Source organism: Orbicella faveolata, unplaced genomic scaffold (assembly GCF_042242905.1).
Source record: "Orbicella faveolata isolate gen_17 unplaced genomic scaffold, um_ofav_v1 contig_34, whole genome shotgun sequence".
Lineage (NCBI taxonomy): Eukaryota > Metazoa > Cnidaria > Anthozoa > Scleractinia > Merulinidae > Orbicella > Orbicella faveolata.
The window spans coordinates 18,452,501-18,476,354 of record NW_028301563.1 but is presented as its reverse complement, the minus strand read 5'-3'; the positions used below and the strand labels follow the sequence as shown (position 1 = coordinate 18,476,354).

Here is a 23,854-nt window from a genome sequence, read left to right as displayed (position 1 = left end):
TCATTCCACTTCTGAAATTGACACTGGTTCCATTTGTCCCCCCCCCCCCCCCCGGGCGGAATGAGGTTAATTTACTTATGTAACTGGTATAAGACTAAACACCGCGAGTTCCCATGAGGTTAGTTTATAATTAACCCAAGCCAATGGAACCGAATATGTTGTGATTTGACAACCCCGAGAGCTGCTTTTGGAATCGGAAGAGCATGTGTTTTCTTTACTATTGTGATGCCTCTGAACTCAGTTAACGCTCGGACGCACAAGTTAACTCATACCCCCACCGTGGGACAAGAGTAGAAAGGGTGGATGGAACCCCCCTCTTGGTGTTCGTTCTGTTAAGGAAGAGCAAAACAAATTTACACTGATTAGATAGCCCTGAGCTTGCTCTACAAGATGGCACCATTTTTGTTGGTTATGACGCCATATGACGTAAAATGACGTCATTTGACCCGCCATCTTGGATTCACCATCTTGGATTTTCCTATTTTCTTAAAAAGTCAAGAAATAATGGAAATTAGCACAAAATCAAGCCACAATGCTTACAAAATGTGCAAATGCATGAATTTCTGCAATTTGAGAGAGAGAAAAACTACAAAATTATCTCAAAAACGTTGATTTTTGGCTGGACCTACATGAAATTTGATGGTTGCCATGGCAACATCAAATATGATGGACACGCAAATGACATATCAAAATTTCTGCAGAGAATGTAGGAAAAGCTACTGAAAGTTTCAGCCCCTTAGAGTAAATCGTCTCTTCAAAACTTGAAAAACCCATATGGGGTGTGGCATTTACACCCCCCCCCCCCCCTTCCCCTTGTACGCCCGAGGGCTAACAACAGCAGCAACTTGAAAGTGAAATGAAACGTGCGTTGTAACTATTTAGCACCCTTTTAAGTCTCTAAATGGAGTATCCTGGCTGTTTAACTTGCTCTCCCCCCCTAACCCTAGCCACCCCCCCTCCCCCGTGTAAGACGGCTTTCTCGAGATCCCGCCAAAAATATTATAAAGATGCCACAAACGAATCGCAGGCCTCCTACAAAGACAACAAAAGAAAAACAACAACAATGGTATACTCCGTACTTAAAGACGTTTTTGTTTTCGCGTTTAAAGGTCACGTACGTTTTCTTCGTTCCTTGTATTAAGCAAGCCCCCTTATACGACTATTTTCCCAGAAATACCTGAGGACCTTGCAACGTACTGCGTTTGCTTTTTGATATGTTTTATGTCTTTTCCCGAACAGATAATGTGACCCCCCTCCCACCCCTCAAGGTAATGTGCAGTAGATTAGATAGTTAATACTTATATTGATTACTGAAGAATTGAAATCTTGGCGTGCTTCCGTGGCAATGACATTAACTTGCCGTTAATTGCCTTCTGGAACTTTTGGAGGGTCTCATTAATGATAAAGATTACTTTAGGCGTATTGACTTAATTTAAAAACAAAATTTGGTTAAAAGCGGACACGGGATTTGTTAAGCTTATATTTGACGCTCGTAGGTTAAATTGCATATTGTGTTTACAAAGTATGGAGATTTCCTCGTTTTGTTTGTTCAATTTAGTCGGTTTGGTGAAATGCTTGGGTGAATTTTTTTAAAGTTATTGGTAAAAGACTGGTAAAGCTACGGCCGATAATGACTGCAAAGCCATCATCGGCAAAAATGATATTCAAATCTACGCTTTAGCGTGAATAATTGTTAAATTTTAACACCACAATCAAGTCTTCATTTCGTGGCTTTACTTTGAATAATAATCAAATTAAACGAATTTTCTTTACTTATTTTTCATTCGGCCATCTTTCGTTGAGACGGTATTTGCTGTCTGATACTCAGATGTTGTGATATGCATACACTCTTTTTTTTTTTTTTTTTTCTTTTTCCTGTAAAAATGTTGTTTTTCCGGCCGAGGCTGAATATTCTTATTTTTCTGCGGATTCTAGGCTGAAAGTATTCTCAATTATGATTATATAGCGTATGACATATCTTTTTTCGAATGTATTTTGGTGTCTCGATCGTGTTGAACTAATTTTGGAGCCAGCCCGCAGACATTTAAGTCTGATATAACGCGCATAACCTCCTGCAGAAATGTTATTAACATCGAATGTACGGCTAGTGCTGTTTTTGTTGCTTTTTAGCCAGTTATGCCATTTGAGTATCATTACACAGGCTATACAACAACTCTCGCCATCATTTACTGAACTGAGACATTTTTTGACTTTTTTTTTCGACTCAGGTTTATTCTTAAAATATTCGCAATTCTTAAAATTTCGCAAATTTCGGCCTCGATATGCTATAAAACATGTTCTTATAAAAAAAATAGAAAGAGTGTATTGTTTTTATCCAGATTTCCTCGTTGTTGTTCATGATCAACTCATTCGGTTCGGTGGAATGTTTAGTTAAAATGTAGAGCAGCTTATGTTACAAGGTACGATTAACAAGTATTGAAAAACTTCAATGCAGTGTAAATAAATATTTAAGTGTTAAAAAAAATGTCTCAATTCAGTAAATGATGGTGAGAGTTATTTTATAGCCTATGTAGCTAGCGGTTTTGTTGAAAATCCATACTCAGCGCTCTCTTGGTTATCGATTTTCATCGATTAATTATTATCGATTACCTTATTACATGAAATTTTCGCAACACGTTAATTTCGCGATTTTGAGGTTCGCATATTTCGCGACACCTTAATTTCGCGATTTTGCGAAAATTTTTCATTTTGACTCACTTTAATTTCGCGTTTTTGAGTGAGACACTTATTTGTTTGTCAATGTTATTTAACATGTCCCTGAATTTGATCAAACAACTTAATCAACAATGTCCAAATAAACAGAAACGCAACTGATTATGTAAACAGTAACAAGAAAGATGTTCTCACAGTGTTTACAAGGCACGGTTTGTAGTTCATACTTGAATTCAAGCCACGTTTTTAGTGGTCAGTTGACCTCATTATCCATCTACATTAAATATTCCTTTCTGCAGACTCCAAAGAGAAAATGTTGCCGTTTAGTTTCACGACTGATGCTCTTTAACTGTTTGCCTAAATGTCTTGAAACGGATCAACAGGCGGTAGCACTTCTTTTCCAGAGGCGACAGTAAGAATAGAGGCATCTACTAAGAACGTTGAAGCAGTTGAAAGGTTTAAGCAACTAGTGGAACAGCACTACAACGAGCCAGTAAATGGACAGTTTAAGGGTTGTACAAAAGAAGTGCTACCTGGAGTGGAGGCGGAAAGAAGTAGTGTTGAAGAGGACCAGAACATTGCCACAGAATAGTTCAAAATGATTGTTATAAACGTGTGTAATGGTAATAAAGTCGCTTTTTAAATTATTGACGTATTTTGAGTCACTTAATTTTCGCGTCATGTTAATTTCGCAACATTTAATTTTTGCGTCACTTAAATTTCGCGATTTTTTTTAAATCGCGAAATTCGCGAAATTAACGTGTCGCGAAAATTTCGTGTAATAAGGTATATTGAATGGAACTGATTATTTTGATTATCGCTTTTCATTGATTGAGCATGCCGAGACTGAGTTAACAGCACTTCCATAGTAGCATGCCATTTTGCCACATGCAGTCTGCGTCTATCAGAAACACTGCATGTAAATAAAGTTTTACATTGATTTTGATTTGCTATTTGATTCCATTAGTGCCGACTGCATTTGGTCGGGTGTACCCGATCCCTATTTTCCTAATAAGACGTTTTAGGGTTGCAGACACTGTACGTGTCCAGTTTTGGTGCATGTAGGTTACATTGTTTATCTATTTTGCTGTTTAACAAATTGACGTCAGTTTTTCATGCGTCTGTCCTGTTAGTGATCATGAATTTCGTCATAACATTGTAATTGTAGATCCACGAGCCGATAGCCGAGTGGCTCCACAAACTATTTTGACAGTGTTAAGACGAAATTCATTGTCAATAACAGGACAGACGCATGAAAAATGACGTTAATTTGTCTTTCACAATGACAAATTGTCAAATTGGCTGCTCTTGCTCGTTGCCTTAACATTGCATAAATTATAAATTCATGTGTCTACCCCCTTATTGTTAATGAAAATTAGCCAATGGGCGTGCGAGAATCTTTGCAGTTATTGAAAAAATCTTATTGATGTGTCAATTAAAACATATCTCGGCTAGTCTGACCAAATGCACCCATGTCTCATAACCTTCGATTGTGTTCAGCTGTATACTTATAGTGAAGGTAAAATACTTGTACATAATTGCTTGTGCTCGCGTATGCACGACAAAGTCGTGCAACATGGCGTTTGTAGCCCAACTAATAGGTTGACAGACACATGCAGCCTTGGTCAACAGCATACATCTTTGATATTGGACATCCATGTTAAGGTCAGACCATATTACAGGCTCAAGTCTAGAGCTAATAGTGGTCAGGTATTTTTTTAAGTCGACCGCTGCTCAGGTACTGGCTTTCCATTGTATTGCAGGCTCAAGCAAAGTTAACTTATTGTAATCAGGAGCTCCACTTTTTGGCTTAGCTAAATCTATATATTATTCCAATTTCCCTCTAGTCATTTGACATTGCCATATCAACCGCATTTTGATATGCTGGTTAAGCCAAAATTCGTCGTTTTGACAGAATTATTTGCACCTTTTTTACATCTTATTGTAGTTTTGGATTAACTTCCCTACAGTCTACGTTATTTTCTGACTTTCAGAGAAACTGGTGATAGCCAGGAAAGAGGATGTTATCACGTGTTACTAAGTGTGACCACAGAAAACATCTCATCTGGTGCAGAGGGAGATGAGAGATATCTCTAACTGACGTAGAATATATTTTTGTGTTATTAGAACGAACACCCGAGGAGGGGAGTTCACCCATTTATCACGGCCACTTTCACCACTATTGCGTCGTTGTTTATGGCGTGAGATCTTTCATTCGTTTCATAAATTAAGGACGTGCTGTAAACAGATGATCTGTGCTTTGTTTGTCGCATCTACAGGAAGGCGTAAGGGTGACATTTCCATTGAGCTTGTAAGTGATCTCCATTTAGCTTGTCTCGGTAAACAAATTTCTCACGTTCAACTTAATTGAACATGGTGAGCTAAATTACTTTTTCGATTTTTTTTTTTTTTTTATAACAAAACCATAGAAAAATATGCATCACCGTAAAGCTAATAACATGTTGAATCAGAAAAAAAATAATTAAAGAATTCAATTGTTGGTTGGCGATCGCAAACCTTCAAACGCAGAACTGACAATGAATGCTGAGCTAAATTACCTACCTTCGTGTGCGCAAGTACGACCAAACAAAGTGCACAATGTCAATCAGCAGGTGATGGACTATAAAACGTTTCGATATTTTGAATGGTTACTGAGAATTTTTTATTGAACTAGACGAATAGAAAATTTTCTGATCCTCATCACACGACAAGCCCTAAAAGAGGAAGTATTTTGAATATCCAAAAAAAAAACGTTTCGCGCATTCATAATCTAGAAATTTTTGGCCAAGTTTCGTAAAAAGCCGTCAATTCTACGTATTATGTTAATTCGTTGAAGCATGGGAATCCGCGTATTTTCTGGTGTAGTGCTATACTTTGGGTCTTGAAGGTTGTCGCTAGAGGTGAGTTCCTTTTCCTTTATTACATTTACGGATCCGTCGTCCGTTCTTCGTTTTTTGTTCGTCCCGAGTTTCCTTCCATATTTTATCCAAGTGGTCTTCTCTCTTGGCAACGAACTAACAACAACTTTTTGACAGACAATTACTCCAAAAGGATTTTTATATATATTTCTTTAACCAGCGCAAAAAAAGGGAGTTCTAACTCTTTTGATGTGAACGCTCACTTACGCAAATCTTTGTAATTCAATTCAAGTCCCCACATGAAGTTTTCCGCGAAAATTCACACGGAGTACCCTGTATGTTTAGGATTATAACACTTTTGGCTATCCATTAACTCTTTCCCCCAATTTTTTTTGTCCATCATACCTCATGAAAATTAATGATTTTAAATTATCTTTTCCAACCAAGCTTTTTTTCAACAAAATTTGGCATTTGTAGGTCTAAAGTAACCTTAAAACAACTGCAAGGCTATCCTTTAAAACTGTTTTTAAAACAATAGCAAATGGAACAGTTGTAATAAAAGGAAAACTCTCTTAGGAATCGAAGAACTTTGTTTAAACAGATGTTAGCTCTCTTAATCGGCTCTGTAAAGGGAACCGAGCGGCAGATCATCATGATGCGCATGCGCTCCTGAGCCTCGTTGGTTTACTACGTGCGTTTTCTTACCGAAGAAAATTCATGTTTGTTAAACCGGCCGCTTATACTCTCTGTAGGAAGGCCCTTCTACTCTTTGCAGGAACGATGCAATTACATGTACACATCTATACATGAAAACGTCAAGTTTAAAAAATGTATCGTTTATATAGTAACAGTGCCAAGACTCCGACAAGAGTGGGTTCGAATCCAATTGTACCATTAGTCAACAGGAAAATTTGCCTTTTGCACCGATAAATAATTAATTTTAACATTACATGCTAAATATGCATTAAAGCAGTACGAGCAGGCAAGCGTTTGAGCAAAAAATATTCCAGAGTAAGAAAGAAAACGATCACCTCCTTAGGACAAATTTGCACCAGGTCTCTGACTATAAGTAAGTAAAGTATTTAATAAGGAAAAATGTCATTTTGAAACACGGAGAAGTCTAATTCGTACTGTGGATATTGTTTGACCCGTGAAAGGTAATTGCACTACAAATGTATAGATTGCACTTCGAAGCCATTTTTCCTGCACGGGGGTCTACTATGAAAGCTCCTCTAAACCGATTCTGTAGTGCAGGGTGAGTGAAAGTAAACTGACGGCACTTAGTTGGATAGTGAAAGACGAGTTATCTCTAGTTTCTTCTGTCATTGTCATTTCCACTTCTTTCCCAACGGGGTTTGGAAGCCAAAACTTATGCGAATTAATAGTTTTAACGAGATTAGAGACTTTGTATGGGGCGGCTTTTTGTTAAAGTTCAGTTATGACTCATGGAATACTGTTCGAAGCCGGAGCATCGATAATTTAGTATTAATTATAAAATTCTCATTGTCTCTTCCATTTTGCAGTCGGCGTAAATTATAAAACAGGTGATTGTCAATAACAATATTCGATAGAACACACGATTCCAACCGGCATAAAATATGGCCTTTTTATTAATATCTTAGACTTGGAAATGATGTTTACTCTCTTCAGTCACTGTGTGTAAACATTTCACACTGAGTACAAGCAATGCCAAAGTTTAATGGAATACTGAATTAAGTCAGAAATCCCCCATTGCCTTTTAAAATCCTGATATTGACTAGACTGAGAACTGCCTTAAGTTTTGCACGACTAAAATTAAAAGAAAAAACACCCCTCTAAAACACTTCTTTTCAAAACTTTTTTTCAAAAAGACACTAGATCAATGTTTGTTCAATGGAAAGAAAACCACCTGCTGGGTGTTATGACATACTCTCAGGGGGGAAGGGGTACTCCCAAATGTGGGCTATGTGCCGCGGGATAGGTAGGGTTTTGGAGGTAACGATCCTTAAATAAGATATCACCGTTGCTCCCTGCTGGCACTGGAATTGGAATACAGGAAAGCCGTTTTATAGTCGACAGCATGACACCCAATCTTAATTCTCATCACTCGCTGCATCAGTGATTGTTTTGGTTTTTCTATTTTTTATGGCATGGTATAAAATAGTTACGCAACACTTTCTCGTGGTATACCCCACTTGGTCCCACTTGTTTACTTGTATTTTCTCGGTATACACGAGTCTTCATGGTACAGTATACCACTCAAAAACGTTGCACAACTGGTATGTATGCAATCTTGATATTCGTATGTTGCACTGCTTGATTCCAGCAAAGTGTCAAAGTAATTACTGATATTTATTTACGTGTTTAGGAACTCGGGCATTAATTAAACCACGCGCCAAGTTAAGTAAATTGGAAAACAGCGGATGCAAGGTGTTAAACTTCCTTTGCGGAATAATTCTTGTTTTTGCTGTTAGCTACAGCTTGACAGTAGAAGATGAGTCTAGCTTAGGAAGCTGTCTTTCAGGTAACTTTAGGACTTCTATTTAAACATGAAAAGCAACTTTTAGCGTTTAAGTCTTCATACCCAAACAAGTATCCATGGAAAGTGTGTGAATTTCCATATTTGAAAACTTCCTTGCCTTTTTATATACCAAACACAAAAGTGCAGAGTAGTTTCACCTTAATTCAATGTAGCAAAGGCAGACCATAAGCACAAACTGGGAGCGATGATCATCCTGCATAAAGGCTGCAACGGTAAAAATATAAGACTTAGAAATGCTAAAGAGCAGAAATACTAAAAAGTTCTTAATAAAAAATGCCTAATCTTACTGTCGCCGAGTGTATTGCTTGTTCTCTGTTCATTTTGGCCGCTGAGTTGAAGTGATTTTAAGCGGGTTATCACTTCCTAGGTTATCAGTGAGAGCTCGCTAAAGTCTCTTCAAATCAGCAGAACACGGCGACCATTCACTGTGGAAGTGAGATAAGGAGTAGATACTGAGGAAGTCACATTTTTGCCGTGACCGTATACTCCTTAAGATGCCTGCGGCAGGCCGCGTCCTAGTTTTCGGTCGAGTTTCTTTTGTTCTTCTTCTTCTTAGTTACATATGCAAATTAACCCGTATCCCGCGGGACTAAGTGGTCTTTGTGTTTATTTCGATTAGAAGTACAATATATGCGAAGTTGAAATCACGTCAGGCCAAAGGAACGTATTGTTTTAGCCCAAAATTTGTTTCAAAAGCTCTTATCGCCTCGAGAATTCACCAAGAACATTCTAGTTAGCTGCCCTAACCATTGCATTCCTACATCGCCTGGCCTCCCTAGTGGGAATTTAAGCTCGCAAATCTCACAAATATTTTTCATAGCAGGACCCACCGCGAACATAGCTTTCCTTAATCGCCGACAAACGTCCGCTAGTGGGAATTTAACCTCGCAGATCTCACAGATTTTTCATGGCAACCCACCGCAACGGATACATTTCATCGCGAGTTATTGCGAGGCCCACCAAATTTACCGAAGAAGAAGAGTAGCCATAAAATTGCTTTTCCTTAACCGTCGGAACACGTCCCTTGAGTGGTAATTTAGATCCCAAATATCACGGATACTTTTCGTTGCGATCCATCGCGAAGCCCAGCCTAGCAGATTTGCCGAAGGAGGGAACTAGCCATATATTTAATTTGCTTGAAAAGCCCCCATCGCCTCCAGCTTTCTCATTGCGGCTCGTTAAAAACACTGGAAAACAATCGAGCCAAAACTACCTGAAATCGCTTTGCTTCGACTTTACTAGTATCAGGTATTACGACCTAAACCTCTACAGCAACGTAGAAAAAAAAAAATCACAAACAAAGCCAGGGGATGTGTTTTTAGTGTATTTCTTTTCCGCGGTAAAAAATTTGAAGCTACATGAAAATTTCAAATTCGAAGCGAGTGGGACATTTTTTATGTCACTTTGACGCAACAGTAACAATGTTGACAATGTATTACTATCAAAGGTCATCAAATATATACACATATAAATGCGAGCCACATTCTGTCATCTTTTTGTTGAAGAAATACAAAATCGAAGGTAAGCATTTCAGTTAGGATTTATTTCTACGCCGGGAAAGACATTCAAAGTTGATGCATTAGTAAATCGACCAAAACCATCTCGCGTGAAAGCCTTCAGGCTTCTTGTTTAATTGTTATTTTGATAACACATTTTGATTCATTAGAAATTATTAAACTGACAATTGAATTATTCACCTTTATCTCCCAGGATAAGAATTAACTAGGTATTACAAATTCGTGACTGTGGCAAGTTCTTTTATAACTAAACTGATGCTTCGTAAATTATACCAAATTTGTGACAGCATTTAGCAAGCTTATCAGCTTATTAATTAACATTCAAAATGGTCCTCCTTAAAGCCTTTTATGGGTTGACTAAAAATTAGTATATTTGGGAATAAAAAGCAGGAGGAAGAGAAATGGTCAGTAATTAATGTGTCTCTTTTGTACAGGACAGATAAAAGAGAGGATTAGAAAGACCGAATAAATATAAAGTGTGTACTAGTGGTCGAAATTAAAGATACCTAATGACTCTCTTAAACTCAAATAACAATGAAGTAAATAATTCGAAAAACATTCCCTTTTAACATATTCTCTAAAATGTGCAAATTTAAAACATGTTCTATCGCTGCCAGTTTTGTTCTAATTTTTAACGTTCCAATTTCTGAATAATTTTTTCTCACGTCACGCGAAACGATCAATTAGTGGGAAAGCAATGACCAAATTTCTGAACGTGTCAATTGATATTTGTCTCTTTTTTGTCCCTTAAATTCAGTTTGTGCCTAAAAAGGCTTTTTACGAAGGCTTTTTCATTTACCTCGTAAAATTACATCAGCCCTCGAACGGTACAAGTTAACTCATACCCCCACCGTGAGACAAGGAGGGGGGGGGGGGAGGGAGGGGGGAGGGTGAATAGTTTGTTAGTCAAAACGAAATAAATTTACATTGATTAGATAGCCCTGAGCTTGCTCTACAAGATGATACCATATTTGTTAGTTATGACGACAAATGACGTCTTGGACCCTCCATCTTGGATTTTACTACTTTTTAAGTTTAAAAAGTCAAGAAATAACGGAAATTAGCACTAAATTAAGCCAGAATGCTCAAAATATTGTACAAAATCATGAATTTCTGCGGCAATTTGATCAAGAAAACTAGAAAGATTAACAGAATTATCTCAAAAAGTTGATTTTTGGTCAGACCTACAGAAGTCTCAGGGTTTCCATGGCAACGTCAAATATGATGGACACGCAATTGACATATCAAATTTCCCGCAGAGAATGAAGGAACAGCTACTGAAACTTTCATCCCCTTAAAGTAAATTGTCTTTTCAAAACTTTGAAAAACCTTTTGGGGAGTTACATCTACACCCCCTCCCCCTCCCCCCCCCCCACCCCCCTTGTACATATATACATACGAGAGTTTAGTGATATGGTCTGATATGCGCCCGGTCTTCATATTTTCTCAGTTTAACTGGCAAAATACACGGCAGCGCTTCAAGCTTTGTTAGGAATGCTCTCATTTTAACTTAAATATTAATAGAGACGGTGTTCTTCAATTTTGATATCCCGCACACTTATTTTACCCATATTGTACCTTAGCGGATGACGAGTTTAAAACAGGTCCTAAATAATACGGCTTTAGAAAAAAAAATTAAGCTCGAAAAACGCTTTTTCATAGCTGATAATTTGCATTTTTGCCTTCTTCAGATTCTTCTCATCCAATAAACAACCCAACAACCTATTACACGTCATCAAGTTAGAGTCCTCCTCTGTCGCTTTGAAGTACTTCCACTCTTAAATACGTAAAAGTATAGGCCTAGGGATGGATGGTAAGAACATTCTCTTTTGCAGAATGGCTATAATAGGATTGTGGTTTTTCACTGTCGTTCAAGCAGTATCTGAGGACGGAGATGTAATTTTAGGGGCACTTTTCAATGTTCATCAATTTCCTGCGGAGAATTCAACAGGGCAGTGTGGTGAGCTTGATACCAAAGGATTAGGCCGGGTAATGGCCATGATCTTCGCCATTGAGACCATCAACCAAAATTCAAAACTACTTCCAAATATAACTCTTGGCTACGATATACGAGACTACTGCGAAAACACCACAAAGGCAATGGAAATGACCTTTGGGCTAATGAAGGATAAAACTTGCTCCAACGAAACATGCTCGAAAATGGAAATGAAAAGTCCTATAGTGGCGTTGATCGGCTCATTCGAGTCTCGCACAGCTCTAGCTATCAATGGATTTCTTCAAATGCTCGAGGTCCCAGCCATAAGCGGAACAACAACAAGTCCTGAACTGAGCTCTAATACTTATAAATCATTTGTATCGAACAGCGCCTAAGGATGCCTTCCTGGCAAAAGCCGTCGCCGACATCATCGAACACTTCCAGTGGACATATGTGGCGGCTGTAGGACTCGATGACTCATATGGGCGAAATGGAGTGTGGTCCGTAATCAAAGAAGCTGCTACTAGGAATAACTCTTTCTGTGTTGCTATGACAGAATTCATACCTCTTGAAGCCCAATTAACAAGCATTCGAAATATTGTTTCAAGCCTACGGCGCCAGGAAAACATTAGGGTCATCATATTGTGGACATACGGTAGTCATCAAAGGAACTTTTTCAGTGAGGTAAAAGGACAAAACCTGACCGGACGAGTCTGGATTCTTAGCGATGTATCAGTCACTTCATAGACTTTTGCCTATTCAGACACTTTCACCATAAACGGATCTATAGGTTTTACACTACACCGTTTTTCTGACGCAGGATTCATGGAGTATATAAGAGAGTTCCTAACTAATGAAACAAATGGACGAAATGTTCCAGAATGGTGGAGCGAAGCTATAGCTCTTACGACGTCCTGCTCAACTCATAATCAGACTAATGCCCCGAACCAAATTGAAGTATGTATACATGGTGTGGTTCAAGACATATTGGGGGCCTATATTCCATATGTCATTGATGCTGTATATTCCGTTGCACATGCCATACAAATAGCCTTATCTCAAGCTAGTACCAGTATGACTGATGACTATTGCCAGCGCAAACTTAGCATTGGTCTTCTTGATATGACGCAGCTCCTTTCCAGAATTAACTTTGTTGGACTATCTGGAAATGTAACGTTTGACGCAGTTGGCGACAGGGGATCTGTGGTTTACAACATTGTCAAGTTCCAACAAGTGCACGACACTGACAGTAAGCTTCAACTAAAACAAACCATCGTCGGAAAATGGGAAGCGAATGGGCAAAGCAGCAAAAGGGTGCATCTTTATGACAAAATGCACTGGTACTCCGCCAACGATAGCGCTCCGAAATCTGAATGTCTGGACCAATGCCCGGAAGGAACTAGAAAATCCATTACTTCGCCTTGCTGTTGGCAGTGTCTTCCATGTCCTCGTGGCACCATTAACACCATTTCTGGTTCCGAAAACTGCATTGAATGTCCCCGGGGAAAGCTTTCCAATGGGGCTAGAACAAAGTGTGTAGACTTGCCTTTGATCAATAGGAGGTATTCTAGTTTAGGAGGAATAGTCGTTCTTGCATTTTTAGCTTTGGGTATCGTTGGCACCTTTTTTTCATTTGCTGTTTACTGTCGCTTTTGGAACAGTCCAATTGTCAAGGCATCTAACATAAAACTAAGCCTTGCTCTTCTTGCAATCACTTGGATGATGTTGTCTCTCACGTTAATGAATCTCCTTAAGCCTACAGACGCAATTTGCAAGATTATTTACCCATGGCGATATATAACTTACAACCTCTGTCTTTCGATCCTGCTGGTAAAAGTCTTGCGAATTTCCAGCGCTTTCCAAATTCCAATGACGTTATGCTGCACCATACGCTCGTTTACCGATAGAATGCAAGTTGTGGTAATAATAACTCTCTAAGTCATTCTACTTCTTGTTTTACTACCTTGGTTGCTTCTGGATCCGCCTGTCATGATCAGTGCCAAGCATATCCTGACAGACCATTACATTTTTATTGAATGCAAAGCGTACAACTACTTGACTGGAAAAGTCCTGTTTTTGTAAACGTTCTCTTGTGTTTTACTTCAAATGTTTCTGTGTGCATTTAGTTCCTTTAAGATAAGAAACATTCCAGAAAACTTAGGTGAAGCGAAGCGAATTGCGTTTTCGATGTATATATTTATGTTTTCATTGCTAGCGTATCATCCGGTAGAGTTTTCGATGGATGGATGGTATGTGACAGTTGTGGACTGCGTGACAACTCTATTAACTTCCTATGGTTTTCTCTGTTGTTTATTCTTGCCAAAAATATATATTATCATCGTTAGACCGGAGTTAAATACTTTAGATGCATTAAGTCAACAGGTGACTAATTATTCCTTTGGTAGAAGCTCTGTCAGCGTGAATCCTGCATTAGACAGTTCAACAGGCTGAGGAAAAAAAGAGGTTGAACACTTTTTTATCCAACAGAAAAGAAGCTTGTTTGAAATTGGAAAGAATTTCATGGAGTGTTTTTAATGTACATTATATTCAGTAACACTCGAAATTGACTTAATGCATTTAAAGTATTTAAATCCGGTCTAATAATCGTTCCATTTGTTGCCCCCGTTCTGAGTGAAGTCGATTTAGTTTTTTAGCTGTATTTATGGTATAAGGCTAAACACCCTGAGTTGTGTTGAGGTTACAAAATGTAGTTAAGTTCAAGCCAGTTGAGCTGTTTATGAATGCGTTGTCATTTGACAACGCCTAGAGCTGCGTTTGGAATTTCACGAAGTGTCTGTGTATTGTTCACTATTGTGGTGCCTCTAAACTCAGTTAAATACAGTTCAACCCCTATTAAACGGCCACCCTCGGGGAAATGGATAGTGGCCGCGTAAAAGGGGTTGGCCGCTTAATAGAGGTGAGAACAATAGAAAAAACCTCATCGGGATTACTGGCCGCCTAATAGGGGTGGCCGTTTAATAGGTGGCCGCTTAATAGGGGTTTGACCGTAACGACAACAACAACTTGAACGCTCGCAAATGAAACGTAGTGTAACTGTTTAGCACCCCTTTTAAGTGTTTAAGTGGAATATCCTGACTATTTGCCCGTAGGTATATATATATAAAAAAAATATAGACAGAAAACGAAAGAAAGAATGAGTTAGGAGGAAAAGAGAAAAAGAAAAGACAACAGAAGAAAAACTACAACAGTGGTACGTACTCAAGTGCTTGAAGACTTCATCGCCATATCAAACTCAGTGTTAACAAAAGGTTATATCAAATTCCGGTGGTCACGCCCCCACTAATGTCTGACTCAAGGTCATGCAAAAACACGCACAACTTTGAACATTTTGCTTTCTAACTCAAAAACGTGTGGATGGGGACAATTTGTACCTTTGAAAATTAATTTTAAAAAAAGAATATTCAAGCTGCATCAGAAGATGGCTTCAAATGTCATAGCGATAAATTTCAATGGGGCAAAATTGAATTTTTGAAATTGAATTACGCAATGTTTATAGGAGATTTCGCGCTCCTGTCACGGTTGGCGCAAAAGAATGAGCCCGCGCACTTTTGCACATACTCTGACCACATTTGTACCCGCAAAATTCGAATAAAGCGAACAATTTCCTTTATTTTGGTACATAATTCATCCGGATTGCAGCCGATTTCAATGGAGCAAATGGCCGCTCAAATTATAGGTATTACACTGTTTTTGCTATTCGCATTTAGCGCGACCGTGAGTGCTGTGGGAGAAGGACAGGATGGCTGAAAGTCTGATTTCGCGGGCTATTTATCGCCTTCCTTTACGTGCAGTATCAACAAGTAAATTTTCATCGAATATACCTTCATCCCATTTGACTCCCAGAAAATGGTCTAAGGCCTGGTTTGAATTAATTCGATGCACAGTCTTTCCTCGTTCTTTCCGTGATTTCCGGGCTGATGCAAGCCCTCCATCAAATACATCCTGATCAATTCTAATTTCAATGCGAGTTGCTGGATCGTCCTTTCGGCCAGAGTACAACTTTCTTTTTATTTCACGATATAGCTCTACCTGAAATAATTCCGCACGGTCGTCAAAAGAAGGAGCAGAAGGAATAAAAAGAGGTTCCATCCGCTGGAAAAGAATGTCATCTTTAATCTTTATCTTTCTATCTTTGTCATGGGTACCGCTCACTATAACCAAGACAATGAACCCGCTTTCCGATCTTGTCCACGTCTGTTACAACCACAGCATAAAGTTTACGGTCTGCTTTTACTCACAACGTCTTCCTTTGGGGTGATAACTCCTGGAAAACCTCATCTATGTATCGTTTTGGTGCATTGGATTCTCTCTTCACTCTCCCTGCCGCCGTATTTACGTATTGTTTACGTATGGAAATTATTCCCCAGTCCCATGGATAAACTAATGCGCAAGCGCATTACAGACAAATAATGCCCGCGCTAGCCTGGATGCCAACAGCAAATGTTCATGTTCGAGGGCAATAAGTTTGATATGTTTAAGAATCACGTAAGTTTTTTTGTTCGCTGTATTTAGTAAACCCTTTTACACGGCCTACTTTCCCAGAAATACCCGAGGACCCTGAAACGTAATGCGTTTACTTTTTCATACAGTCTACGTGTCTCTTCCCGAACAGATAATGTGACCAACGAAATATACGTAGTGCATTAGCTACAGAAACACTTGCATTGGTAACTGAAGAATTGACTTCCGTAGCAATGACAGAAACGTCACGTTAATGAATGAGTTGCCAGTAATCGGATACCCGTGTTTACGCAAAGAACTCTGGGATCGTCAGGGGGCAAACATTGCAAGTCGCTAGAAGGAAATGTATGGCGAAAAGGTTGTTTCGACGCCCAAAAACGTGGTTTTGGGGAGAGATCAACGCTTCTTTGCCGTTGTTTTATCGCGAACGGATTTTGGCAATGTTGATACATCGAAAATGGAAGTTTTTGTTTGAATAACCGTGAAATAAGTGATAAAATGTACCGATAAACTCCCTTTTGCTTGCGTGAGGTTTATTGTGAAATACATTGAAGAGAATATTGAAAATTTCAATACACGCCTGATCTCGAGAGGCTATCCGGAGCAAATGGTAGAAAAGACCCTCCGAGAAGTTAAATATAAAGACAGAAAAGAAGCTCTAAAACAGAAATCGAAAATTGTAGGAGGAACTACTACCCTTTGTGTCGGGCAATTTCACTCAACTGTCAATACCAAACTTTGGAAAGCATAATCACGCACAAATGGCACTTTTAAATACAAATGCTCAGAGATATATTCAAGGAGCCACCCTTGATCTGTTATAGAAAAGGAAAATCACTGAAATACGTGCTTGTAAAAGCAAAACAAAGGCTTTGAGCAACACAGTAGCCACACAGCATGAGTCGCGCGGACGCATTTGTCATTAAATCAACCCCAGACAGTACAGTGATCGCCACCGGACTTATTTCCAGTATTATTTGTATGACTGAGCTCTCAAATAAGCCAAAAGTAGCCTGTCCACGACTTAAAAGGCTTTACTGGGTTATTTCCTCTCGATTTATACCTAATTAACTTTGTAATATTTTCAGACCATTACGCGATGTAAATTTCACAATAAACCTCACGCAAGCAACGGAATTTATCGGTAGATTTTGTCACATATTTCACGGTTATTCAAACAAAAACTTACATATTCCACATATCAACATTGTCCAAATCCATTCGCGATAAAAACGACGGCGAAAAAGCGTTGATCTCTCTCAAAAGTCGTTTTCTTGTACCTCGAAACAACTTTTCGCCATACATTTCCTTCTAGCGACTAGCAGTGTTTGCCCCCTGACGATCCCAGAGTTCTTCGCGCAAACACGGGTATCCGATTACTGGCAACTCATTCATTGCCTTCCGGAACTCCTTAGCCCTTTTGGAAGGTCTCGTTCATGATACCGACAGTGTACATGATGTAGGGTAACTTATGTTTTCTAGGCGTCTTGATTCAAAACGAAACTTGCCCACATGTTGTTCAATAAAAGGAACATCAATTGAATGTCAACATCAGGACCGAAAGGGCGGAAGCAGTTTACGTCACGGAATCTTAAATCAGCAATGCGAAACTTATTAGGGGTTAATGAGACACAGCCAGCGGTGACGGTTTTTAGAGATTCCCCCGAATGAGGAACTAATTAACTCGGGTGAATCCGGGTTGCATAAGCAACTGACTGATGATATAAAATTTATCACCCTATTGCCGACAATTTAATTTACTGTACGGGGAGAGAATGAATACAATGGGACAATTACGGTAAAAAAAGCTAGTCTGATCGTTAATTAATCAGACAAACGGAGGTTAGGTGTGTTTGACAGTTTAGTCTTGCCATATCTGTGTAACTGAATTTGAGTAAATAAATAAATAAATAAAATAAATAAATAAATAAATAAAATAAATAAATAAATAAAATAAAATAAATAAATAAATAAAATAAATAAATAAATAAAATAAATAAATAAATAAAATAAATAAATAAATAAAATAAATAAATAAATAAAATAAATAAATGAATAAATAAATAAATAAATTAATTAATTAATAGATAAATAAATAAATAAATATCAAGAGCTGCACCAATAAGCATTCACCGCTTTGCGAGTTGCTAAATTAACACATCGGACATTGTGATGGGAAGCACTGCTCGGACGAGTGAAATATGTAGTCTGCTCTTTCATCTGCAAATATTATGAATGTATTCAATTAATTAATCTTTATTTATAGAGGGTAATACATCTAATAGTTGTACAACTAATAAACTTGCAGCCCACTAAAATATACAATAAAGTAAAAATCTATTAAAAACCTATATGAAATTATTTAAGCTTAAGACCTCCTGGTAAATAAAAGTCGAAAATGCATGCGAGATTAGCTTAACAGTGAATTCATATTACATTATAATATTAAAAATTAAAACTGTACAGGTTAAAAAAACTGTAAAATGATGACTGTAGTCCTTTTTAAAACTATGTACACTTCCCTTTTCTTTAAAAAGTTGGGAATGGAGTTCCAGTCTTGCTGCTCTCACGCGAAATGACCGCTCTCCCTCGGATTCTCCGTTGACACGAGGACAGGCCAAGTTTATAAAACCATGACGACTATTTCCCCTTAATGTCCGAGTTTCGAGCTAAGAGTTCGTTCATGTACAATGGGCTTTGTCCGTTGATACGGTTGTACACTTGTTTACATATATTTACTTTCACTTTAAGGTGAAGTGGGAGCCGATTGATTTCTTGAAAAGTTCGACACTGTTTGCTCGCGTAATGCAAAACATTGTTGCACAATACGTTTTTTTTGTATCTATCCAAACGTACCGCGTCCAACGCGTCTGGAGGAAGGAATGCAAAAGAAAAGAGCTTGCCAAAAATGCTCTTAGCATGTAGATCAATCTCCTCTGATGACAAATAGAAAAGTAAATTGTTTCCAGCTTGAACCTTTTTAACTCATGGTGGTATCAGACGTACTGTAAGTCATGACATGAGGTAACTCACTCACTCCGCTCTCTTTTACAATTAATTTATGCATTAAACCTTGACTAAACATGTTTTCCACTCTCCTCCTTCCCCCTCTTAGGTTTGCTTTTGTTCCCAAAGTTTCTGTGCAAATAAAATTGGGAGCAACCCAAAATAGATACATATTACTATGAGGTAACTCTAAGGAGCCTCTGATTAATTATGTGACCGCAACGCTGACGACAAGCATGTGATACTTGTAATTGTTACTGACAAAGAGCGACTTTCGTGTCATCATGATCTTAGCTTACCATGTTGAACGAATTTTTGCAATATTGATTACATGTATGCCAAGAAGGTCGGGGAAAATTACATGCGTTCATAGTAACAAATTCAACTTGTTACATGGACCAGCCTTCTCGTGTAAACCGCAGCATTGCTACTGCCTCCAGATCGCTGAGACTCGTTACGTTTCAAGAGCTGTTACTGGAGTACAGTTTGGTTGTTATTATTCTGGCATTTTCTTTCCTGGTGTCCCTAATACCAAAGTTTCTCCGTGTTGTCATCGGTGTTGAAGATGTCAGAATCTGCTGGTTGTAGAAACTGAGCTTTGAAGTACTTCAGACTTGCATAAGGACAGCATGCCAAAGGCAACATTTCGCCGTAGCTGCATGGACATGGATCTTTTGAACTACATCAGAAAGCAACGGACGACTTCGCGGATCGGGAAGGAGCCATGGTAAAAGTCACAGAATCGTAAATGAAAATGAAGGTATCTTTATGTATTACGTGAAACGAATTGAGGCTTGCTCATCTCGATCGTATACTCAAAACATTAAGTTGTATACGTAAAGCCGTACCGTTTCAAAACTTCCAACATGCCAGGGTCTGCAAATGAAAAATGAAAACTGTATTCTGAATTGCATCACAGGAGTGTATAAATGTAATTTGATGAAATCATTTTTTTGTTTGTTTGTTATCATTTCCTAAATATTATATTTTTTTACAGCATCATTTTGTGCATATACCCTAGTGGACGTTTGGTAGCATTGAAACGCCCAGAAAAATTAAGCATTATGGTAAAATGGACTGAAATAAAATGAGGATATATTATAGTTGTTCACGTAGACGAAACAAAGGTTTTATACAGAAGACACTTGTTGAATGTAACATAGTAACATGATAGTAACATAAAATGTTGTACATTTTAACCTTGGGCAGCTGCGGGTGTTATCAGTGTAACACTTCCGCCCATCATTACTGTAATTAAGTGCTCCAGACGACATGGAGACAGGAGTATGTAAATTAGTGAAACGTATGTCAAAGTTAAGGATATGAAATTTTAGGTATCATAGCGTACGTTTCTGTAATACAACAGCTTTGATATATATCTTCTTTATTGCAGACGGCGCTCTTTACTGATCTTAAGAAAACTTTGCTTCAAAACGATTACCCTAGAAAAGGCGATCCGAACTTACAACTACCGTTCCTAAGAAATATGTAATTATTGTTTTACCTTAGTTGGGTTTCCAAAGCGAAGTTATTGCAAGGCGTCTGCAATTTTGTATCAGTTAGTTTTATGGTTTCGACAACCTCAGGTTTATTTTTCAAAACGCGTGTCACGTTAAGTACTCTTTTCTTTCTACACAAAGATCGTTTCAATCGCTCTCAAAAAATCTTTGATGATATGTTACGGTTTTATTTGTCTATTTTCGTTGACATGATTAAAACAGTTTCAACTGAAAATCGTGAAAAGCCGCAGACAATCGATTAAACCAATCAAACCACAAGCAGATACAATTATCATTCGATCTTTTTTTTCTTTCTTCTTTATGAGTATAGCTAACTATCGTGGGTCGTGGGTGTGGGTGTGGGTAAAAGTCGTGGGTATCCAAAAAATATCCCCCCCCCCCCCCAAAAAAATAAAAAAAATAAAAATAAAAATAATTAAAAAATAATTAAAAAACATAAATCAATAAATAGAAACAAAAAAATAATAATAATAATTAAAAAACAACAGTAGTTACCTATCATTTGTGATTTGCATTTTAATGATGATGCAAAACATGCGTTGTATGACGGGACAAAAGGAAACATTGATACGAGCAAAGTATATTACATAGTCTATGGCACGCAAACTTCAAACACACCTCAATGGGCAACTCCGCTGACGACTGCACCACAAATCTAGCATCGCAGGCTCAAGTCTAGCTTTACCCCTCCCTAATTATTTCCCTAGCACGCCCCTCTCCCCTCGCAATCGCCTCTTGCTACCCCCTTAACCGTTTATGCAGTTAGCAGTGCCCAGTCCTGTTAATTCGCGCCAGGGAATGACTTTGAAAGCAGCTTTGATCACTTTGACTCATATAAAGTGCTGTTCCCTTTGCTCATTTCTAACCTTTGTCGGAAGGATATGAACCATTTTGTGGTAGAAAAACCCCAAGGATGCAAATGGAAGATTTGCTTCGGCAGACTTGCCATGAGATGCGAACAATGCCGGCCGTTTGTTAGAGAAGTTATGGCTGATTCTGACGGTTTGAGACGGTTTACTTTCGATACTTTCTTGCCAAATCAATTCATTAAAGGTATGTAATTGCTTTACTTCTATAACCTAAGTTATTTCTATGACAAGTGATACTTTTAAACTCTGAAATCTCTGTAAAAGGCTCCTTTAAAGCATAATTAGCATAATGGTCGAGCAGTAAACCGGTCGAGCTTAGCTTGCGTCCTCCCATTCATCGAGCGAAATTTTCCCTTGAGAAAACAACGCTCAAACGAGATTGTTTGTAAGATTTATGGAACTGCCAACATTTCGGAATAAAGGTTTTGACCTCTCCTGTTCTGTTGAAACCGTGATTTGTTAATTGTTTCAGCGTAAGCGGAAAATACATCCTTGAGTTTTTATGCATTTGGGAATTAAGATAAAATATACCGTTGTGCGAAACCCATATTATTTACCTGTTTCTTGTCAGGCTAGGCTGCAAAAACTCTTGTTGTACCAGGGATTACACTTGGTAACTTAAAGTTTCTAGATGTTCTACATTTGATCCGAGCATTACTTACTTTAAATGTATTTGAACCGGTTGTCTGATCTCGCCTCAAACTTGCAGGGTAGTGCATTCTCAACTTTCAACATCGCCCTCTCAGCAAGAGATCTGCTTCCATTTGGTAAGTACTGGATTACTGATCATACTGTTATTTCGAACATCACTTCTGGTGTTTTCACTTTGCATGGTAAAGTGCTTTTGAAATCATGAACTTTTCCAATGATCTGCGATTCCTTCGTGGCAGAGATAATTGGTGAACAATTTTTTTATGGCAGTACTTTTTATCCGCTTTGTTGTAAGTTCATTCTATAGTGTACCAGATACATGTCACTCTAATACAGAACGTTAAAGTGCAAGCTTTTCAGTGCCACCTAAATAAATGCGGTTTTGGTTTGAACCGGTTGCGTGGTTTTAGTTTGAAAATACACCACCTCGGTTTGTTTATATTGACATTCGAAACCTCTTGCGTTCGAGCTTTCTTCACGTGCGAGCGTTCTTTAGCCTGAGGGTTGTACTTTTCATATTTGGACACCAACATTCTTTGCCTTGTACATTATTTGTGGAAAGTCCACATTATTTCCAAGAATTTTTATTGCTCATACAAGTGAAGCTGTTACCAAAAAACTTAAGCTAGACTGCTGGGCCGTAGAAAGAGCGAAGCTATTGAAATATACTGAACATGTACCACTGTAACAGCAATATGTTCGTTCTGAATTTACTGGTATCGGAAACAGTCATATATTATTTGTTGAGGTTATTTATTCACTGTTGCTTAAATGCTCGATCTGATATATTATCCATAACAAAATATACATTCCCTTGATCACAAATTGTCTGCGATCTCCCGCAGTCTTCGTAAACATTTCTTCGGCCAACACGAAAAGGGCGGGAAAGTTCTGCGCGGACGCGGACTTCCCGGCGAAGTTGGTGTTGCAAGATGTCGGACAAGCGGCCAAAAAGGCAACTAAGGTAGTGTAGGAGTTACAAGTATTTTCATTATAAAATTTTCTGAAATTCAATTTAAAAATACCAACTGATTAAAAGTCCCGCGACCTTGTAGTGGCAATGCGTTGATGTTAAAACTCCGGAAAACTCGGACGGGGAGCTTTCCAGCGCAAGGAGTTGTGTTTCCATCAGAAGAAAGAGGTAATTTTTTTTTTTTCAAATCTGTTTCGCTCATCCAATCGTTTAGAGTTTGAGCTTTCTTCCCAACAAATATACATTGCATTTCAGAAGCTCAGAAGAATTACTAAAAGAGAAAGAGGATGAGTTGAAACGGAGGCAGGACTTACATGTAGAGGAACGACTGGAGAAGGAGGGAGAAAAGAAAAGAAACAAAAAGAAAAAAATAAATTTGTAGACTGCTTAAAAATACTTTTTTTTTGCTCATGCATTTATTTTTTTCAAGATCATTTTCATGTACATGCACTTTCAAACTAATATATTTTCAGTAGAGAATTACTTCATGACATAACCTCATTACAGTACTTTCTGGTGAACTTCTTGGAGAAAGTGGATCCCTCGCATTCTGGGGCATTTGTTGACCCTTTCTTTTCTTTTCTACAATTAAATCATATTTAGCTTCAAAACAGTTCATTTTCTGCCAAAGGAGGTAGTTACTTTTAAGTGAAATCTGCAGAATGTCAACTCCAGAAACTCAACAAATCTTGCATGTGGAGAACTTGTTTTTTTCCTTATAAATGGATTGTATGGCAGACATCCTGAAGAATCACAAACACAAAGGGAAGACAAACTGAAAGGATGAGTGGGGAAAGGGAGAAGGAAGAAATTTTGGTGAAGAAAAATGTAATTTTTACTGCCTTTGA

General features: G+C 38.2%; 1 protein-coding gene and 1 long non-coding RNA gene across 5 annotated transcripts in view; both read left to right on the top strand.

Annotated features, from left to right (window-relative positions):
* Nucleotides 1-11,858: 11,858 nt before the first annotated feature.
* Nucleotides 11,859-13,946, top strand: LOC149105109 (extracellular calcium-sensing receptor-like). The gene has a single exon (XM_089271504.1). It carries the CDS (start codon nt 12,331-12,333, stop codon nt 13,441-13,443), a length of 1,113 nt encoding a protein of 370 aa, XP_089127630.1. The 5' UTR covers nt 11,859-12,330; the 3' UTR covers nt 13,444-13,946.
* Nucleotides 13,947-20,435: 6,489 nt separating this feature from the next.
* Nucleotides 20,436-23,854, top strand: part of LOC110055502 (uncharacterized) — an 8,593-nt gene continuing 5,174 nt past the window's right edge. For 2 of the 4 annotated variants that reach the window (XR_016201388.1, XR_016201387.1), the window contains exons 1-2: nt 21,575-21,995; nt 22,092-22,149. This is a non-coding gene — a long non-coding RNA (uncharacterized LOC110055502). The other 2 variants (XR_016201389.1, XR_016201386.1) reach the window with 2 other exon arrangements.